Here is a 22,312-nt window from a genome sequence, read left to right as displayed (position 1 = left end):
TGAGGCTAGTCAGCTGCTGTCTTGATTGCTATCCCATAAAACTTCAGTGTGATCCATCCTAAAAGACTTGATCCCTTCACAAGATCCTTCTAATTCCTAGCCTAAATTTAATTTCATAGTCCAGCCAACATTCATTTTATATCTATTTGTTTGAGAACAAATATTGTTCCTTTCAGATTTTTGTCCACACTTCTCTTCCCCCTCCTCTTTGCAAAGCACAATGACATTCCTTCTGAGCCTGGGCTACCATTTTATTTAAAATGTCAAGTTCTTTTAGTCTCTTTTCAAATGACAAGACTGTGATTACTCCTCTTTAAGTCTGAGTGCATCCTTCTGACGTTGGAAGAAGAATTATAGCAGTACAAGTAATTTTAGAAGAATTTCTAGGCTAGAATTTTGTTTTCTTTTAGTCACAATGTGCATTTAAGACTGAAGGAGAAAAATCACTTACCACATGTTGGAACATCTTCTTCAGCTGATGAGGTCTGCTCATCCGTTGATGGCTTTTTCTTTCCTAAACCAATGATCTTCGTTATTTTTTTCCCTGTTACTTTAGTCACAGTGCCCTTGGCTTCTGACTTTGAACTTTTTTTCCTCTTCACTGTTAAGAAAGCAAAAGTGTGTATTTTAGTGTGTTTAAATTAACCAATGAATAGAGAAAACCTGAATAAAAACAGTAGTTCAACCAAACTAGTGCAAGGTGGACATTTGTACAAAAGTTGCAGGCTGCAATGAGGTAAACATTAAATGCACTCCCTAATGCAGATGCCTACAAATAACCTCTGTGCTACAAAAGTCATGACATTCAGAAGGATTAGAAAAAACAAAAATCAAGCTTCTAATTTAATTAAATCCAATCAAGCTGCAAGTCTCTTTCCACAGCAGTCATCATCCAATTTATTAGCATGACTGAGGTACCTGCGTACAAATTTAGCTCATATACACAAGAATAAAAATCCAGCCAGATGATCCTTCGTTGCTCCTAAACACTTACCTCAAAATACTTTAACAATTAAGTATGCAACAGAGACAGAATATGCTTGCCTAGTGAAAATACCCCTGCCATGTACAATTAGGTTAAGGTATGTTATCACAATGGACCTTTTAGAAAAAGACTTATAAATTAACTACTAACAATTAAATTAGTGGGATTGCTATAGGCATTCAATGGTTAGAATTTGGCACCTTCTGTGACCCTGAGGACTTGGAAAGAAAAAGCTCTACTGAAAAGTGGTATTTTGCTAACATCCAGTCTATGCTTTCATTAACTTCATATGATACTAGTAGTATTACAGCTTTGTGCACTGAGGCATCCTGAGCTGCTGAACATAACATGGCAAGATGAATACCATTTCTAAAAGTGCCTACATGACTATAATCTTAAATTTTTTTTTTTACAAAAAAGTTTCTAAGATTAAACAGCATCAGAAAGACAGACCTTTCATTTACAAAAAAAAAAAAACAACAAAAAACAAATGAAATAAACTTTCAGAAATTGCATTCAGTGGCCTAATCTGGATTCCATCAATAGAATAACTGTCTCTCTCCTAACTGACAGGGCAGCAAAAATACCCATTAGCTTGCCCTGATACATGATTTTGATGAGAAATACATTTAGGATAGTTACTGAGCTGCTATAAATTTATCGCTTCGTTGCCCTTTGCAACAGGCGACATTTAGTCATTATGGACTTGTGTAAACTGAGGAAAAAAAGGACAAAATATTCATATAAGAAATGACTGTATGAATTGATGAACTGGGAAGAAGAATGCACAGAAAATATACACACAGGTTGGGGCTCACAATAGGGTATCTTATCATATTTAGCTTAATTGTTAGCAATCACGGAACATTATTTAGAAATTGTATCTGTGCCAAGACTGTACAAATCTGTCACCTGCTGCATGCGGTGCCAAAGGGGAAAGGCAGCTTTTCAGGCAAGGAGAGCTGTTCACCAGCAAACTCCAGCACAGTGATGCGCACGTGCAAGCAAAGGTCTAATTCTCTCTTCCTAAGGGAGCGGTGTTCACAACTTATATCCTGCTCTCTACACCTGCAAGAAGCTCCCGTGTTCGAGGGAGGAAGGCTACCCAACCCATCTGTCAATGTCACCCCCTGCCCAGGGGATGACCGGAAGGCAGAGCCTGCCCGCAGACAGGCCTCCATCCCTCGCAGCACCAGCTAGTGACCAACTGTGGCTGTTGAGGGGGGAGGAAATGAAAAGCACTGAAAACAACCAGAGACCCAGAATAACTAATCTCTGAGACACAAGCCCAAAGGAATCATTCTTATGAGCATGAACAAACAGTGGAACAAGCCCATTTCAGTGTTTTTTTCTGGTTTTCTGTCCTATTTTCCTTTCACACCTTTTTATTCACACTGCAGAACTGAGAGGCAGCAGAAATAAGGCCTATGACTTAATCTTTTCAAATCTAAAGAATATACTGATTGCCTTACTGCTAGTGATTTTTTTCACAAAAGCCTTTTCTTTTCATTTCCTTCCCCAGAGCAAAATGAGCAGCTGGTGAAGAGCAGAGCCGAGGCTGGCTGGTGGGTGACAGCTGGAGGTGACCAGTTGCCAGGGTCTCCCTTCCCACATACTCCATTAAGTGTTTCCTATCCGTTGTTTAAAAGACCAGCGTAACTTCATCCAGAACCCCATAAAATGATGCCAGGGATATTTTAATCTCCTTGCAGTCAGTAATGCTAATTATTTTTATTTACTACATATTGAAGGCCATAATTTTCAAAAGCAACTAGCATTTTTAATTACCCTCCTTGGCATATCTAAGCTGGGCTGGCTTTCCAGTAGTGTGTGCTTCATCAACAAGCCTCCCGTGGGGCACCTGAGCCACTAGGCACTTTTGGCCATCGTGAACAACACAGCTTTTGGGTCACAGATGTTTCTCAGCAGGTTTCACAGAATGAAATGGTACCACACTTTTTGAAAGCTTAATAGAAGGTTTTATAGGGTGAAATCCAACCATGTACCACAACTTGTAGAAACCACGAAATCTGACATTGTTCCATACTGTTGGGTATGTCAGAGATCTGTATAGTCAGGAAATGTTGGAAAACAATCCAGGGAGGAGATAAAGGAAATGAGTCAAAAGGCGAGACAGTGCTGGCACCAAGGCCAGTATCGACATTGTGCTCACTGCAGCTCACATTACATCTTGACAGCTGCAGAAAAATGTCTTATCTAAACGTACCATTGTTATACGGCAAGTTAAAGTCACAGAATTTCTTCTGATTTGGGGAGGAGGGAATGAAATGGGGAAGAGAGCACAACTCAGACAAAATTCCCTCTGAGTCTGGGATTTACTTTTGTCAGATTATAAGGACTACAAAACTTGCACAGCTCCAAAGTAGGACATGTAAAATTTTATGCATATATACTCACAAACTCACTGTTACTACAGGATCATATACATTTTAGTATGTTAATATAAGTAATCATCCACAAAAGTTTTTTATATATATATGTATCTGTGTATACACAATAAACTGTGTATATGTGTATACATACACATGTATGCATACATATATATATATAATATGCATAATTCTTGCCTTCTAGTATTCAATGATAGCTTTTTTGCTTAGAAGCTATACACCCACTATTTATGTTGCCACTACAGAGTCAGAGTTACTAAAAGCAATGGTTAGTTACCTACAGTACTCACCCAAGCTCTGAAAGACTATTTTTGAACACACAAAAGGCCAAGTCAAAATTTCTATATTCTGTTTCCTTATACTAATTATATTGATTTTACCTGCCCAATAACATCAAATGCCTTCTGTTACTGCAAAATTTTAAGGACTCACACTTGACATAATTCAACTTTCTAAGTCGAATTGAATCCTAATAAAAATTTTCAAAAACTTTACTGCTTGTTTTTAAAAGACAAAAGCCAGGTATTTCACTGCCTATTACTCCCTAGATGCACATACTATTTACATCACATATCTCTGGATATGAGACATACCTTGCTCTTTCCCATTGCACACGGTAGTGATGCCATTTTCCACAGCACCCTCCCCATCTGAGCTTGGCCTCTCAAATGACAGTTTCTGCAGGGGCAAAGAGATTAGTTGACATACAATGTTGGCACCTTTGCCAAATGAAGTGTCATGAGTCAATTTAAAAGTATGTTTACTATGAAGTAAAACACATTTCAAGCTCTCATCCACTCTGAAGACAAATAGAATATAGCAAAAATTTCAGTTCTAGAGGCTTTAGAAAAGCACAGAATAACAAAACAGGTCTAGATTTGAAACTGTAGTCAAAGAGTGAAATAATCATGATTCAAGACTTATTATTACACAATATATTTTAATGAATTTCTAGACTTTAAATGTTGCTGTTTGTTAATCTGCTAAGCAATGAACAATTCCATGGATCAGAGAAGAACAATTTTTAAATTATTTCTTTAAATAATACTTCATATATGCATTTACAATTACAACTTATAGAAAATAATGCATTCCTACAAGGTGCTTCAGTGCTTTCAATATGTGCAAAAAATTAAGCTTTTGAAATAGATTCTTTGCCATGATTATTCTGTGATGGTTGTGTATAAGATATGGGATGAAGAAGTACAGAGCTTGTGCCAGCATAGTTTTGGTAACCACATTACTCATGAGTGGTGAAGCCATGAAGATGTACAAATTATCACAAAAAGAAATGAATGACAAGTTTTGCTACACTTCTTTACAGCACGCATTTTAGAAAACAACAATTTCACGGCAGTTTCAGTTACTTTGTTAATACCGTAGCACGCAAACACAACAGCTTTTGCCTTGTGAAATCACAAGGCCTGAGCTGCTGTGGAACATGCCTTGCTCTTATCTTCCCAGGTGCAAAACAACACTACTGACAGCAGTGTCCTTCCACCACAGGGGTTGAACTTGCCATCAGGAACCTGGTGACAAAACCTTTGTCACTGGGACTTTTAAGCAGGGCCCGCAGAGGCATCTGCTCACATGGCTCCTTAACAGAACAGGGGCTTACATTGGTGCTGGTGATATGCTGAGAATTCCCTGAAGAGCAGCTCCCTCTCCTAATTCTTGCTTTCATATCCTGCTGAGTCAAGGCAGCAGAGACAACCACTGGAATAGCCAAGTTTCTGGATTGAGGCACAAACATTTCAAAGGGTCTGCCAAAACAGTGACCTCAGCGTGCCCCAGGAGCTCTTCAAGAACTAAATTCCCCAAAAGAAAAAACTTTCCCTTAAAACCCTTGTATAATCTTCGGCCATTCTTCCCTGAGAGTGGCATCCCTGCCTGTGCTTTGCACTTGACAGAGTACCACTGCAGCACAGCACACATATCACACCTGCTTAGCCTGTGCCCTTCTCAGTGGCTGAAGAGAAGCTGCTAATGGACACGAGCCAGTCTGCCTGCCGTTTGTGACCAAATGAATACACGTGGCAGAAGTCTTACCTCTGTAGGATGTGTGCAGGTATCCAAACAAACAAAAACAACACAGGGATCAATAGTCTAAAACAGCAGTACAAGTCAGCAAGTATTTTACATCCAGTGTCTAGCAGTGCCTCTTTAATAAATAATCATAAGGGATTTTGCATTCATCATTTTGATCACTTCACCTTTTCTAGCTCCACCTTGTGTACTGGAGAACTCGACAACGGTCCATCAGAGTCTACAGCTCCTGTACAGTTGTTGCACACATCTTTTATAACCTTAGGAGACAAGGCAAAACTTATTAATTATTCATAAAATACAAATCAGAGAAATTATAAACGAATGAGAAGGGACATGGGAAGGAGAAACACATGGGTGTGGTTTACTAGGCTGGCAGGTGTCAGGCAGGCTGCCACTGCATCAACTTCTCCACACTGTCTCCCCAATTCATTTCACATATGACCTGGAGGAGCATAATGTCTAGAGGTGGAAGGTTTCAGTTTCTAGACAAGCTAAGCTCCATGTCTCTCCTGAGTAAAGAAACCAACAGTGCTGCTGATTTCCATGTGCTACTTTTGCAATATGAACTCGGTTGACAGCACCAAATTAATTTCATTATGATGACAAAAAAGTGGGATTACATCCAAGGTCCTACAAGTCAAAGGACAAGAGTTTTGCATAATACACTACCCAGCTGCTCTTTTTTTGCTGTTGGAGAACTAATGAAGTGCTGATCGACTTACAGTTAATACTGCACAGTGGTATTTCGTGGCATTTTTGTACTATGCTTGCACACTGACATAAAGGAATAGGTCAAAGTAATTGTAAATGTTTCGAAGAAATGGGAATGGCACTGTCTGCTCTTAAAAAGTTACAGAAGAATCCAGAACCTAGAATTCACTGAGATTTTGATAGAACTTGAAGAACTTAAAAACCTGAAACTATATAAATGTAAAAAACGATGATGAGTAAAGACATTTGATAAATCCCCATGAATATAATTAAGTTTTTTATCTCTTGTGATGTTACCACCAGCCCATTATCAGTCTGTAATTGCTTGTGCTGATGAGAACAGGTCCCCACTCTCCATTCAGACTTGCACCGAGGGGGTGCTGAGCTCTACGCTGCTGATTACAGCCATGCAGCCATGTGAGGGTGGCACGGCCAAGCGAGCTAAGGCAGGCACCCAGCTCTGCTGGAAGCATTACCCCTAGACATGGAAACTTTCCCCTTTACATGTACATATATGTGTTTACCTATCCAGCTCCTCCCTTTACACTGTTTACAGCAAGCCCAACTGGCAGAGAGGAGGATCTGGCCTGAGAACTCCTAGTTCCAGGGAAAACAGCCATCAGCTAACAGTCAAAATCCAGAGTTCTTTCAAGGAGAGGAAAAGCAAAACAATAAACAACGTCTTATTAGTTTCAAACTGAGCAATTTTGATGTGGAAACTATTAAAGAGCTAAAGATGGCATCAAACAGTCCTTTCACAGCATTGAAGTTCCCTTTAACAGTACAGCTAAACAAATCAAACATTTATGGCTTACAAAGACTCTATTGCTACAACTCATGAGCACATAATAAATTACAGGCATTATATGCCAAAAAAAAAAAAGAGCATCAGCCCCATTTTACAGATGGAAAAAGATAGATTAAATCATGCATTCAATGTCACTTAACAAAATCTAAGCAGAACAGGGAAATGAACCTATGCTTTTATTTCTGAACTAGTATCTTAAAACACTTCAGCATCCTTTCTTGACTGTCTACACTTCCCAGTATCTTGTCCCAGAAACATAAGCACGGTATTTCATGGAACTTAGTGTCCTTTGTAACAGAATATTTACATACATCTGCTGTAGAGCATTTCCACCTCAGCATTAAACGTAGTCCTAAATTCCCCAAAAATCCTAAGATTTTTTTTTTTTTTTTTTAATGTGTGTTGTTTTATTTTCACTTGCTGGTCCTCAGTACAGTGTCAATACACTGCTGGTTTCCTTCTTAGAGAAATGTGACCGTACAGTTTCTGGGAACATTCATTTCTGTCTCCTGCATGACCCTGATTCAATGGCTCATGTTTTCAGCATCTGCTCACACCACACAGTTAGTTAATTTTGGCAAAGGCAGATAGTAATGGGAGTTACAGACAGAACAGAGGGAAATGATTTGGCAGCACTAACTGAATAGTATGTGCAAAGTCATGCACTCAAGTAAATCCGGTTCTTATCATACCTCACATATTTAAGGAGAAGTTGAAGTGTTTAATTGGGTTGTAATTAATTCTAGATTTAAAAAAAGACACGCTATCAAATGGAAGTTCATGGCAAGATCTGAGGTGAATGCATATTCCAGGATCCAGCACTTCATCTGAGTTCAAGGGGTTCACTGGCAAAGACTCGTGCATCACCTTCTGTCTGCCATATAATTGTGTATGATGCACAGCATAAAAGTCATACTTCTACGGCTCACCAGGACGAAATGCCTTTAATATATAATGGTTGCCTGGATGCACTCTCTATAATTATGTTTGCAGACAGCTGCCATTATAAATGTGGTTTTCACATGCTTATAGCTTTAACTCAAAATTTTAAGGATAAAACATTCCACCGGTGTTGCCAACTTGCATAATTTCAATCACAAGACTCAGAGTTCTTGTGAATTTTTTCTATGTTCCATCTCCTGGAGTCATACGAAAATAAAAGATCACTATTTTCATTAAAAAACAGTTGTGAGTAAGAGTGAGGAAAGGAGGCCACCAAACTTGTATCCATTGCAATAAAACATGTGAAAATATGAATAAATGCATCTTAATGGCTCCAAAACTAGAAAGCAAATAAAAGGAATCCACAAATGTGTTATTTTTTAAAAAATTGGCATAATCTGGAAGGATGTACTGAGAACACTTTGTAATGGTGCGAACTCCATTAATAGTTTCAGTTTTCTCACACATTAAAAAAGGGAAATCATTCTTTTTCTCACCACAAATGCCTTTGGACATTACATACACACACGGAGGGTTATCTGCCAGGAAAATCACACTGAGATCATAAACAGACTATTCAAATATTTTAAATATATGAAGACCTTTCATGTCTTTGGATAGCCTCAAATCTAAATAAATTTAAAATAATCTTCCATCATTCCATCACGAGAATTTAAAATACCACAATTACCATTACATAGAATGTTACAATTAGCAGACTTCAGAACTGCCTCTTCCAAATGCAGACCTGGAAAAAGGTTGTGCAGCCTGAACTGTATTATTATTCCTTATTTATAGAGTCATAGACTCATTTAGGTTGGAAAAGACCCTTAAGATCATCAAGTCCAACTGTTAACCCAGCACTGTCAAGGCCACCACTAAACCATGTCCCTAAATTCCACATCTACCCATCTTTTAAATACCTCCAGGGATGGTGACTCCACCACTTCCCTGGGCAGCCTGTTCCAATGCTTGAAAGCACTTTTGGTGAGAAAATGTTTCCTAACACCCAATCTAAACCTTCCCTGGCACAACTTGATGCCGTTGCCTCTTGTCCTGTCGCTCGCTACTTGGGGAAGAGACCGAACCCCACCTCACCACAACGTCTTTTCACGTAGTTGTAGGGAGCGATAAGATTCCTGCCTTGAGCCTCCTTTTCTCCAGGCTACCCCCCCACCCCCACCCCCAGTTCCCTCAGCCACTCCTTGTAAGACTTTTTCTCTAGACCTTTATAGAAAGGTCCTAAATCCCCAGCTGGATCAGGATATACACCAGTGTATCACATTGAGCTCAGTGACACGAGAAGCAGAGGAAATAATTTGCAGGTAGAAAGCTGGAAAGATTCCCTGCCCTGAGCGATTGACAATGACAGGTGAAGTCAGTAGAATTTCTGCCACGTGGTGTGTCTGGAATACTTCTCTCTTCAAAACTACCTTACTAACATTTACTATAAAACTTTCATACCTGCACTCACCTACAGATTGCTATGATTCTTTTATCTTATTTTAAATGACACCAGGGCTGGAAGCAAAATACTTGCCCTATATTTATTCTTTCATGCAAAGCCAGAAGAATCAAATCAGATTTTTCCAGCTACCTTCAAAGATCGAAGCTTCAGATACAAAGCACAGGCTATGCAGTAACATCAGAAAGCTAGCTGCTGGCCAGCCAGACCCTGACACACAGAAACCCTACAAATTCTAAGTAAAAGTACTAAAATTGTAGATGGTTCCTTGTTGATCTCCTTGGGACCTGGTAAGAGATAAGACTGAAAGCTGTCCTGTGTCTGAGGAGCTTGCAGACCTCTCTCCTGGTGGATACCACGTGATGAGCTCAGGCTGCAGGTTGTGCTTACCACAGGATTACAGCATCTCATCTTGTCTCGTGTTCTCATGAAATTTACAGAGAACGCTTTCAGTATGATTGACTTCAAAAGCGATTAGGGAGTAAGCTGATGGCCTGACTGCCCATTTGCTTCACTTCCACGTATAACCAGGCTAGAAATCCATCCAGCCCACCCACCCCATCACTCCCATCTACCCACATTTTGCAGATACAAGAATTACTAGAAATGGGATGGACTATATCCGCTGTCTCTGCTGCTCAATTCTGAAGACAGAAATATGGTAAAGCTGAAATCTGCTTATGCACAACACAGCAGAGCGAAAACAGCTTTTCTCCAGATGCAACTCAGTATTGCTCACTCCTGAAACACTCATTTTTCAGGGCTAGAGAAGTACTGACTTTCTGTGACTCTTCAACGTTTTGGCATGACCGAACTCTTACTTTCTTTCTCTTTTGAACCCCTGCACACTACATAGGTTAGTGTCAATCTCCATCTCCTTAAGAGAGCACTGCAATTCTCTTAGCATTTTGCAGACAAGAAACACCGCAAGGAATTTACCTAGATAAATTAGAGGAAAAGCAGAAATTACTGACATCGTAGCCTATGCTTTAAGTTTCAACAAGAAACCCCCTTTACATTCTGTAGTGGAAAACATAACTGTCATGCATCCCTCAGGCTGAAAAGATTCATCTTTTTTCCTTATTGCTGTTTGTCTGAGCAAAGTGGGGATGAGATCCTAGCAGACTAGCAGCCAGCAAGCCTATCTTTAGCACATGTATATCCCCTTAAAAATACTTTTCAGACTTATTTATCCAAGGAAACCCCTATACCATTTCTCCTGTGTTATAACCATGAAATCTGCTGCTATATATGGCCACTGGATGGGGCAGAGCCCCGGGACAGAGGTTCTGGGTGGCTGGGGAGGGAGCCTGGAGGCACTGCTGCCGCAAGGGCAGAGGTACCCTGCACAAGGGGACACACATCCCCAGCCCAGGTGGTGCAGGGATGCAGACCACACTTTAGACTGTAAATCTGAGCTAGGTATGATTTAAATAATTTTCCATCCAAAGCTGTGAGTAGGAGAGAGGAGGAATAGTATCTAGTCGTGAAAGCAGGGGACCAAGTCTCAGCCCTCCTTGGTTCTGCTACAGCTTCTATTCCTTATTTTAGCCAGAAACCTAAAGAAAACTTACAGCTGAGAAAACAAGCAAATAGGATGTTTGTGTTCTGGATTAATTGGTGTGGTTTTGATTGGCTTTTTTTTTTTTTTTTCATTTACACATGCATCTGTTTTTTTAAGTAATGCATCGTTTACTGTGGTGCCGGTCACCCACCACCCCCCCCCGGTTCCCAGCCAAGCTGGGGTCCTCTGGCTCTGTCAAAGGCTGCACGGCTCCCATATGTCAGCTCAGTTCATCCCATCTCCAGGTTAAGTCCTCAACAGCCCTTACACACACGCACTGACCTCGCTGTGATTTGAATCAAGGTATCTAACACCACCTCTTTGAGACAACAGGGGTGTAAGTCCTGGGAGGTTTAATTTAGTTTGCAAAGCCTTCACCACTGGTGATGACATGAGGTGGAAAAAGAACAGCCTGACTGTCTTGGGACCCAGTATGTTCCTGACATTACTTACCAACTAACAAATGCTATACGGAAATCACTTGTACTGAGCACGCATCCCCAAACACACTTTCCCCACTCAGCTTTAAGGTATGGTCATTCAGCAGCTGACTCTACTCAGCTACAAAATGGAGATAATAACCTCTTTGGGGAGCATTACTTAAGCCAAGAAAGTAACATTTGAAGTGTTTTGAGATCTCTGGCTGGAAACTCCCACAGAAAGTAAGACCAGCCACACAGTGTTTACAGCTACAAGGTCAGTTTTTTGCAGATTTAAACTGGTAGAAGAGCAGCTCTGTCAGTAGTTTATTCTTCTTTAAAACTCAGTCCACATTAAGACTGGAGCCCAGAAGTTACTTGACTCCCCTCACTAAGCCCAGGGCAGTGAAAAAAAAAAAAAATGTTTTCAAGGACTTTTATGAGAGACAACATGAAGTTATCAGAGATGGAAATTGAGTAGGACAACTGGATTAAGAATTCTAGGAGGAGTGTTGCAGGGTCTCTGGATGACTGGATATAGTCACAACCTTGACTTTCTTCTCTCTTCAAGGCAAAAAAACTTTCTTATCACAAGTTCAGAACTGACTGAACATTGTCACAATGACAGATGAAGAAATGTCTACTTATGCCTGAGAGATTCACTGCTCAATCACAGACCCTCAGCTGAAGGGACTGCTGCAAAATGGCTGCACGCTGTAAAACGAAGAAAAGTTAACAAAGGGTGCCTAACGTCAGGGAAAATGAAAATCAAGGCCAGTACTCCAAAACGATAGATTACCTCTCATGTGTGATACGACAGAAATACATTTTTGCTGGAGGCAATGGTAAGACGAAGAGGTGGCCTTGGGACCAGCCACTACCACCATTTTCTTCTTCTACTGGTCTTCTACAAAAGGCTACTTCAGAACTTAATTTCTTTGGCATCCATGTATTTTTAATATTGAGAGCAGTTTTCTGTGGCCTGGCCTGAAGGTCCTGCACACAGAACGCATTCATCTGTATGAATGAAGCCACTAAACAACCATCTTGCAATGTCATGTTCTTAGTAGTCCTATTTTTCCCATAGCATTTCTCAGGGATGCTGACAAGTAAGCACAGCTTCACCAGTCTGCTGGACGTGCCGAGACAAACAAGTAGATTTAAGACCTTACATGATGACAAATGCACAAAAGTGCACACAGATGCACATACACTCAAGCACACATGGAAAAAAGCTCATCTTTGGGTCAGGGTGTGTAACTGCACACACTTTTTTCATGTACATTTTTGTGGGAATGTTTTAAAACTCAAGGATGGAAAATTTGACCACTTTCTGTTGCCCACCGTATTACTGCTATGATCTCAGCTCTAGCCTGAATTTGTACTAGTTATGCTCCTTGCTCTGAAATCGACAGGCTCTTTGGGGACATCAGCTATCTTCTTTTCATCAAGCATTTGTTAGCTGGTAAAGCTGAAACTCCCTTTGTGGTTTCCAGTCTAGACTTTAATCTGCACTAGGTTTATCAGCTGGGCTGTTTTGGTGTCATCTTTATGAAACAGGGCTAAAATATTCTCCATTTATTTTGCACTTGCTTTCCAACAGGCATTTTAAAATTATTTACTTAAGTAAATCTATTTTATACCGGTAACATTACATTAAAAAAACAATAATCTGGTTTAGCTTTCATGGGAAAATCTAGCCTCCAACTAGAGGCTCAAGAGTAAAGCTTTAATTTGACACTTATATATGAATTCATGAGAACTGGTTGCTCCTGAGTGATAACCTAGCTCCACTGGCATGTATTGGTACAGCATCTTTGACAGAGAAGGCACCTTATGATTTACAAATGTGGTTGTGGTGACCCTTCTTACTGTCCATCTCTGAATCTGCCTATTTTATTAACTACAGAAGTCACACACAGCTGAGAGAGTGGTGGGGAGGACCCCAGCCCTCTGAGTGACAGAACCACTTCTCCCAAGACAGTTTGATCTCCGTCTCCATATAGGAACTTCCTACACAAAGCCACATATGATTATCAGAAGCTCATTTTACGGCTTGAATGAGCAAAAAATAATTATTTTCGTAATAATAAAAACAAGCCTCAATTTTTGCTACATTTTAAAAAACATAAAAAGCAATGTGTTTTTCCACAAAAAGCTATACTTCTTGAAAACACTGCAGCTGTAGCAAGAGCTGCACAGACCACTTTTGGCTAGCTGTTGGATCAGCAGTTTGTACTGCACAGAACAGAGAGCTGCGGCAGCGCTGAGCACTTGGAAGTTGAGCATACAGCAGCACTGCCATGTACCTGAAAGAGTTTTTTTATTAATAGGGAGTTTTGCAGCATGAAGGAACTGAATAAAGTGCTGTCAGACTGTCTCCAAATGCTTTGCAGATACCGTATTGCCTGGCCATTCACCCTTGGCACACACAACTTCGTTAACATGCAACTGTAGAATGTATTTATTTATTTATTTATTTAAAATAATAAATAAATGGAAGGAATAATAAAGGAATGCATCTGGGATATGGAAAAATCTAGCACTGCTCTGTCTGCCTGCCTGCCTGCTTTATGCACAATTTAATAAAGAAAAAGAAAATTATTTTAATGAAAGTCTGCTAAATGCCAATCAATTCAGCATTACTAAACCCATGTTTAGAACAACACAGGAAATCACGGTGCAGTTACTATAATCTAATTACAGCAGAATTCCCTTGGAAAAGAATATGACCTATGAACTTCTTTCATTCCAATCGGTGTTTTTGAAACTCTAGGTGAGCTAGTGGGGTACTTGGATGGTTCTAAATTTTAAAATTTAAAACAAAATATGGATGTTAGAAGAAGCCTAACAAATACATGGCTGTGATTAGCTTCTATTAAAAAAACAACAGAGAGTGCCTTTTTGAACCTAAGATACAAACTCACAGTCAAAACCAAACACACACAGAGACACAAACCGCAAACCCCCAAAAGGTATATTCAAATAATGAAAACCAGGAAATTACAGATTAATTTTCCATTTAGTAAATTACCCCACAGCAGAACTCATACCTCTTAAGCTGCATTTTATGTCTCTCTCTTATGCAGAAAAACAATCTGCCATCAGGAAATTCCTGTGTGTTTAATTTGATTGTATTTGGAAAAATACAATTTATTCTTAGAAAAATAAGCACCATATAAGGTCAGATCAGAGCACGGCATGGAGAATGCCTCATGAGTCTTATGCTTTCAGATTTCTACATGCATTTAAAACGCTGGATCTCAAGGTCTTGAAACAAGCTACTGAAACAGCAGTGATAGTTTCCCACACTGCTTCACTGACCTCCACGTTTGAGACTGGCAGAGTCCAACATAAATACTAGTAATCTGGTTAGGATCTAAAACTGCAGCCCTCACGCTGGGATTTTCCACATTTGCAGACACTAAACAGAAAGGAGTGCAAGATGACAAAACCTCATTTCTCAGAAGTCTGTACTTCCAGAAAAAAAACATAACAGATGATAACGCTGCTAAACCAGGATTAGCAAACTTGAATTGACTTCAGGAAGCTGAAGGCTATTTCTGCACGCAGAGCAATTCAAACAGGTATCTTCCCAGATACCCTTCTTTTTGAAAAAGTAACTATGACACTGGTATCCCAGTTTTTGCAGGGTAGCTTACAGCAGCTAGGCATCTATACCACTTCCAAAAAGCAACCTGGGTGCCAGCCCCCTCCACCTTAGGGAATTTGAACCTCCAGCTCATTATCAGTGTGTCCTAATCACCAAAGCTTTCTGGAACACGAGCTGGAGATGAAGCTGGAAGGGAATTTGCCACTTCTGTCGATTCCAGATTACTGTGCAATTAGCAGCAAAAACCACACGCAGCAGCAACACCTGCGTTAACACTGAGCTGCCAGTCTGCCTGAGGAGCTGCTCCGGGACCTAAACATTAAGTCTGTATTTCTGCAGTCATAAATTACATAGGATTGAAGTGGGCTCAATTTGCCTGAAAACTGCTGTCTGTATCTCAGTTTTTAACAGCAACTGAGAAGGCAGTGGAAGCGCTTTGTGAGTGGAAAAGCTCCCGGTCAGAAATGCCCCCTTACCTTTAGCCACTGTTCCGCCTGCTCTTTGCTCTGCACTGCCAGAACCAGGGCATCTGCTCCTTGGTGTGAGATTTTCAGCTCATGCTTCTTCTTTTTGCTGTCTTTGGGAATGTATGTGATACTGCAGTCATTCAGGAGCAGTTCCATCTGGGGCTGCTGGTCCTTGGAACTTTTGTAACACTAAATAAATGCAAAGAAAGTTCAAAAGTTAGATATAACTTTTCTGAACCTTGGGGGAAAGCTGTTATTATATGGAAACGCTGTTTTTTAATTTTAATGCTTTTCACACATCCCTTTACCTCATACCACAGAGTTCAGCCAATGCCAACTTTGCATTTCTCCTTCTCATCCCCTCTGTAAAAGCAGAATTACTTCCAGACTGACATTGACAGACTTCTTCTATTGCAGGACAGGTAGAAGATATAGAGAGCATTAAGCTTCTCTATGTTATCCTTATGACTCAACCTTGACCTTGATCAGGTAGGAAGAGGGAGATATAGGGTATCTGTTCACAGAATAAACTTGTACAGTTAATGACTTTAAAGCCCAGATGTTTACCCTGCCCTCCATCAACAGCCCAGCACACCAAGGCAAATCTACATCAGTGCCTACACACTGCAGCTGCAGGGGCAGTGGCACATGCCTCGCTCAGCTGTTCTTTTTCTTCAATATTGCCACAGTGTGGAAAGGGGGCAAAGCCCCACTTTTTCAGCTAATACAGTTTAATAGTCATTGCACGAAGCTGCATAAATCTCCATGTTAGTTTACTTTGTAAGCTCCTGACTAAAACTATATGACTTACATATATGTATATGACGATGTTTTTTTCTCTCATTAGTAAATGCTGTCAATTAACAGCCATTTCATGCTGGATCACTGGTGACCTGCTCTAAGTTTGAATTGGTGATCTAAAGGTGAAGGGTTCCACGTTGCATCACTTGTCCTATAAGACCCTAACCCTATACCCACCTTCCAACACATCAGGAGAGCTGAGGTTCCTAAAGCTGTCATAGTGCCAGGCTACAGAACATTTAACTGTGTATATGAACATCCAGTTATTTTATATATTTATGTAAATCGGGCTTTCACTCTTACAAATAAGCACGAAGGCTAAGAAGGTATCTGATTATAAAGAGGTATCTGATAATAAAGAATGTATCTGATAATAAAGAAGACTAATTATTATATGCATACATAGAGTATAAATGAGAACAGTAAAAAGCACAAAATTTTGCATGTCTGTAGCAGTGTTCATGTCATGATGCAACTGTCAGGAAGACAGTAGCTGTTAAAAGTATGTTATAAACACTGTAATTTATGCTGAGTAAATACAGCTACTCTAAACCAGCCTCTGCAGATCACTCATAATCTTCATTCCCTCTCCAAAGTCCATTAACTCAAAGTTTCCCTAGCTTGGTCACAGATTTTAAGTTTGTAACATTAAAAAAATATTGTTTTCAAGCTATGAAATCTTGAAAACATACAAGACTAATCACTTGAAGCAGCAATAAGCAGCATAGAATTCCCTTTATATTCATTTAAATATTTTAATTACAAATATACATCACTAAAACTGAAGTATCTATATATTAAAGACTAAGTAAAAACAATTCCCTACAAAAACTGATTTCTAATGTCTAATTCTAGTTAAAATATTTTGGTTTTATGATGACAGTTGCATTTATAACACAAGCAATTACTAATCCCTAAGAACATATATTTGTTTTACTTGCATATCTCATAAGTTAAATGTCTAAGTCCTCCTTCAAACAATAAACCAATCTTGTGTAACTTGGTATTAGACTCCTATTGTGATTTTTATTTTTTTAATCCCCATTACAGAATTACTGAAAAACAGTCCCTATAAGGAAATTAAAACCTTTTCAGACCACACATGTGGCTAAAGGAAATGAAAATAGAAAAAATAACATATTTCTACACAAAACAACAAACATAATTGTAGAAGAAATATTGTGTGACTTCAGAGAAAAATCTGACTCTTTCCCTCTTTCTGTCTTTTTCTTCAAGCTATTATCAGACAGTCCTGAAATTTGGTATGATCCTGATATATGATGCTAAAAATGTGGGCTAAGGATAATGGCATTATATCAAAATATATAATAAAAACTGAATCAGGATTAACATTCTAGTCAACATTTAAACAGAGGACAATACAAAAATTAAATCCTCAGTAACCACTGAAAACTGGCAAATTCATTCAAGCTGTATTTTCAGAAACCTCTACTTCATACCTTGCTATTCTCTATACTGCCATAAGCAAAAATATACTTGGGAAGTGAACACACCTAAGCTACATTGTGCCAGTGTAGAATGCTGAGGTTCTACAGAAAATGTTCTATCACTTGTTAATCAGCTTTTAACATTTGTGATACTGCAGTAATTATTAGTTACATGATTAGTAACAACTGTTGGAAGCACCAGACAGGAAGGTAGGGAGTGCTTAAGACCCCAACATATTTAGTACTGTAAGTATTAGTTCACTTATAATGACACAGAAATAAGTGTTCCCCTCTATTAGGCTCTCTTTTGAGAAAATAAAAATATATCAATCGCCAGATAATTATAATTTACTAACTTACGCAATCTTTTTCTGGTGCCTCCAATCAGAAAGAAACATAACAGATTTGCTTAAGGAACAAATACATCCACTTGTTTCTTTCCTTTCTATAATGCAGCTGTGCATCATGTGAATACTGCATCTGTAATTACCGCAGAACAGATGGCAAAGGTTTAGTTTAAAGTGTATACATTACCACGGCATATGCTGCCAAGTGAATTCTCAGCCTAACAAGGAACTTTTCTCTCCAGCGGTCTGATCCAACAGTTCATATACAAAGCTCCCTATGAGTTTTTTTGTCCGCAGGGAATGAAAGATTGGATTTACAGTTTCAGCAATTTTTTTTCCAAATTAAATATGTCAGAAGATAACAGGCCAGGCTTTCTTTCTAGTGTCAGGGAACTGCCTGGGTTTAAGTTTAAGTGCAATAAAAATCAAAGTTCCAAGTGGCTAAAGGATACACTTATAATTTCAGTGCTTCTCTGCTTCTTGGGTAAATCATGACCAAACTCTTTGGTAAGGCCACTGTTTGCAGAACATATTCCAAAACCCAGATTCTTGTAAAAAATAAGTACATCATCTAAAAGGTACAAAGAAAATATAGCTAGATAAAAATAAAAATTACCAGTAGTTTGTTTTCTTTGATAACACACAGTAGTTTGGTCCATTGCCCAAATCGTTTCTTTCTAAGGAGGAAGGCACAGATTTTGGCATCCTTCACCAGATCCATAGAGGCCTCCTCAGAAGGCCACTGATGTCTCATTTTCTTCCCCTTTCCATCCTCCTCCTCTTCATCGTAGGATTCGTAAGAGCTGCTCATAGCATCTGAGTCATAATCTTTAAGAAAAGCATGAAAGTGTCAAATTAAAACATTATAGCCGTGAAGCATACTGAAATAATGGAAAATATCAACAGGGTACATTTTAAGTTAAGGCTTTTGAAAGTCAGCCACGAACAAATTACTGTCTCAGTGCTTAGAAGTATCAATACATTAAGTTAATTGAATAAGATGCTGCTCCATTATGAAACTTTATAGAAGACCCATACTGACACCATGGGGATTTTAATTGAAAGAATAAGCTGGCAATACATAGCTAGAATTTTAGGTAGTGTTTTATTAACTTCGAAATACTATTTGGTAGATACCTTCATCTTTTGTAATTCTTTTACACAGAAACATCTTCATCTTGCCCTATCACATAACACAAAATGTAGGCTCAGAAATGTCAGTATTAGTACAGCATGTTAAGAAACAAACACTGAATATGATGAAGGTCACAAAAGTACATCACAGGGCATTATCTACCTATCATAACACTTCATATAATTCTCAAATACAGCACCTGCACTGATACAATTAACGCTGAATAGACAATGCTGTTCCTTGAACTCTAGATTCTGCTGGAGTCGAAGGCTTTCTGCCAAAATAAGTTTTGTTATGTGCTTTGCCTAAAATCCTTAATCCTGCTCCCAGTTTGGTGATGGAATGGCATGATTCCTTTTTAATTAAACAGTTTGCTCAGGCTTTCCATTTTCAGTGATGCAGTCAGCTCCAGCAGTTCCCTCAACTACAAACCCAATTTGCCATTGTCACAGAACCCTCTCTTCCACCATCCATACTAATTTATTTCTTTGTGTGGGTATGTAGATAGAAAGCCCTTCAGATAATAACACCTGAAGGCATGACGGCTATCCACTGGCACATGCACCCGTGGAGGAAAATTGCTTGGAATATTTTTAACAGCTGAAATTTCATCTAAACATTTCAAGTAGACTTTGATATATTTTTAGGCCAGAAGTTGGAAGAAAATCTCTCATTTGCTTTAGCTGGGTATTTAGGACACTGTTGGGAGGTAGGAAGGAGACCTGGGACAAATGGGAAGAGGACAAGAGAGTGGATTGCTGGAAAGCTCATTCTACGTCAGCTCCTCCCTACGTGCATGGCCAGAATGGGATATAGCCAGACCTCACATCTCCCGAACAAGACTAGATATTCCAATCCAATTTGTGGTTTCACAAAAGCGTACAAAACAGTGTATCTTCATCGCAAAGTGAAATGAAAATAAAATTTGAAGGTCTGGAAACTTTTTTTTTTTTTTTAATTAAATTGAATTGCCATCTTCTGTCAATTCCATGGCGCATTTGGTTTAGGGCAGCTCCACGTGAGCAACTGGTAAAAGCCTCAGATGATTGTCAATGGGAAAACACTACACTTTTTCACTTGCATTATAAAAATCAAGAGAAAGATGGAAAATTTTGTTAGATGTTTAAGCTGACAGACTGGGAAACATTAATTTCAGAGTATTTATTTTTGCGTATTTGTTTAAAAGAATGTGTATGATTTAGTAGAACTTGCCACTTCATCTCTTCTTTCTTCCTCCCCATGAAGCAGGAAAACGTCCTGAAGAAAAGCCTGTCAAAACCAGAACCAAACCAAAACCTTCTCCCCGCTCCCCCAACCTCCTTTTGGAGTGGCTATCCACAAACTTCACACAGAAACACCAGGAAATGCTTGAGAGCTCATGGACCAGTCTCAAGCACACAGCAGCATGCCAGTCTGTTCAAAGCCAATGATTCATGTGGTGTCATGAAGATGTAAGGTCTAGTCATTAAATTAGTGTCTTCAAGAAGGCCTTCTCCCAAAGACACAGGCTAAGGGACAAGCTGCCATAACCTAAAGTTGCTGTCTCTCCGAGAACTTCATCTTTTAACTCCTCCTTTTCCTTTTCCAAAGAGAAATATTTAGATGCCCATAACCTCCTCAGCCCTTTCCTGAATTTAGTACTGATCCTTGTTGCAGCTGTGCCACACTGTCGCAATGTTCACCTTGACGTTTGCTCCCTTTCTATGAGACTATTTTACCTCATTTGTGATTTTCTTCTAGTCTTGGCAATAATAGTATTCTGAAACTTTTTTTTTTTTTTTTTAAGGTAAGAAGCAGAAGTCACTACTCATATCTTGAGATATGGAAATACTACTCTGTTTGATTTTTTTTTTTTTTTGTTTTCTGTTTAATTACTAATAAGATATTTGGTCCAAAACTGCAGGAGTGTCTGGGGGCTAATTTTCATCAGATCAGCTGGAAATGTGACTGTACAGGAGGGACACTCCCCAGTATAGCCTTCCCAAGAGAGTGGCACTGGGTCATTTTTCTACACCCTGAGTAAACGCTGGAGAAGGGATGTTTGCATGACAGAGTCAAAGACTTTTCTATCGGAGGTTGGTCTATCAAATATGCCTTCCCCATCTGCATTTTTAAGTGCATCAATCAAAAGGATGCAAAAACTGAATCTGTTTTAACATGCTGGTTTTCCTTCTTCTTTAGGACATGGTTTAGCCTTTTCATATTGCAGAAAAGAAGGTTTCACCTTGGATAAATTTACCAGTCATCTATTTGCCATATATCAAAAAGTTGTTTTGCTACTTACCATGAACCCCATGGAATAATCTCGGCTTCTTTTCAGCAAAATTAATGGGTTAGATCATTGCTTTTTTCCTCACAACAATAATTTTTTTTCTTACAGCATGTTTTACCAGTTTCAAAAAGATTAATTGTAGGATGTCCTGATTCAGACTTCAAAGTAGAGATTGAAATTCTGTATATTAAATATCCTACAGGTACTTCCTATGTGGCTCACGTGCAGTCCAAGTGCAGATTTCGTGTTAGCCATCAATTGTATGATCAGCAGGGGGACTCGGCTGGCACAGCAGTTGCAGGTTCATCCAAATATCTGTTTATAGGAGGATGAAAGCCAACAGGAGCTGCTGAGGATCCCACCCTCTAACGGGATCTCTGGGGACCTGCTGCCATATCCTGCCCATTAACTGTTCCTCATGTTTCTTCTCTTTCTGGTTTGTGGGACTCTTGGCCAGAAGAAGAGTTTGCTGTGTGACTCACACCAGGAAGGATGACCACCTTGGAGCACTCCTATCATCCTCGCTGAGACTCTGTGGCTCTTTGCCACAACCCACCTCTACTCTTTGTTTCTCCAGACTGCTGCACCATACCCAAAACAAGGCTTTTGGGCTCTGAGACACAAACCAGGACGCTTAGAAAAAGTGAAAAATGCCTTTCCAAAACCAAGTGGCTTTATTCAGCCTATTAAAGCCTCCTGAGACTCTGGATGCACTGATACAACACTCCAATGCTGTTAATCTCCTTTTTTTTTTTTTTTTTTTTTTTTTTTTTTTTAATCTTCTGCATTTTCTGATTGCTCTACCTTCTTTTGACACTGCCTTTTCACCCTTCACCAAAATTTTCCACTGTTAAGGGGTGAAAATCACATTACTT

The 22,312-nt window shown here is 39.3% G+C and overlaps 1 protein-coding gene across 6 annotated transcripts in view; it reads right to left on the bottom strand.

The window, feature by feature from the left end:
- Positions 1–22,312, bottom strand: part of AFAP1 (actin filament associated protein 1) — a 121,540-nt gene that overhangs the window by 24,614 nt on the left and 74,614 nt on the right. For all 6 annotated transcript variants that reach the window (XM_055718174.1, XM_055718195.1, XM_055718162.1 and 3 more), the window contains exons 5-9: positions 18,647–18,858; positions 15,444–15,623; positions 5,610–5,702; positions 3,990–4,074; positions 452–601 (exon numbers count right to left, since the gene is read on the bottom strand). In XM_055718174.1, coding sequence (XP_055574149.1) covers positions 452–601; positions 3,990–4,074; positions 5,610–5,702; positions 15,444–15,623; positions 18,647–18,858 — 720 coding nt within the window. The remainder of the gene's footprint in view (positions 1–451; positions 602–3,989; positions 4,075–5,609; positions 5,703–15,443; positions 15,624–18,646; positions 18,859–22,312) is intronic.

Source organism: Falco cherrug, chromosome 1, assembly GCF_023634085.1.
Source record: "Falco cherrug isolate bFalChe1 chromosome 1, bFalChe1.pri, whole genome shotgun sequence".
NCBI classification, from domain to species: domain Eukaryota; kingdom Metazoa; phylum Chordata; class Aves; order Falconiformes; family Falconidae; genus Falco; species Falco cherrug.
The sequence above is the reverse complement of the archived record's forward strand: the minus strand, read 5'-3'. Positions and strand labels throughout refer to the sequence as shown.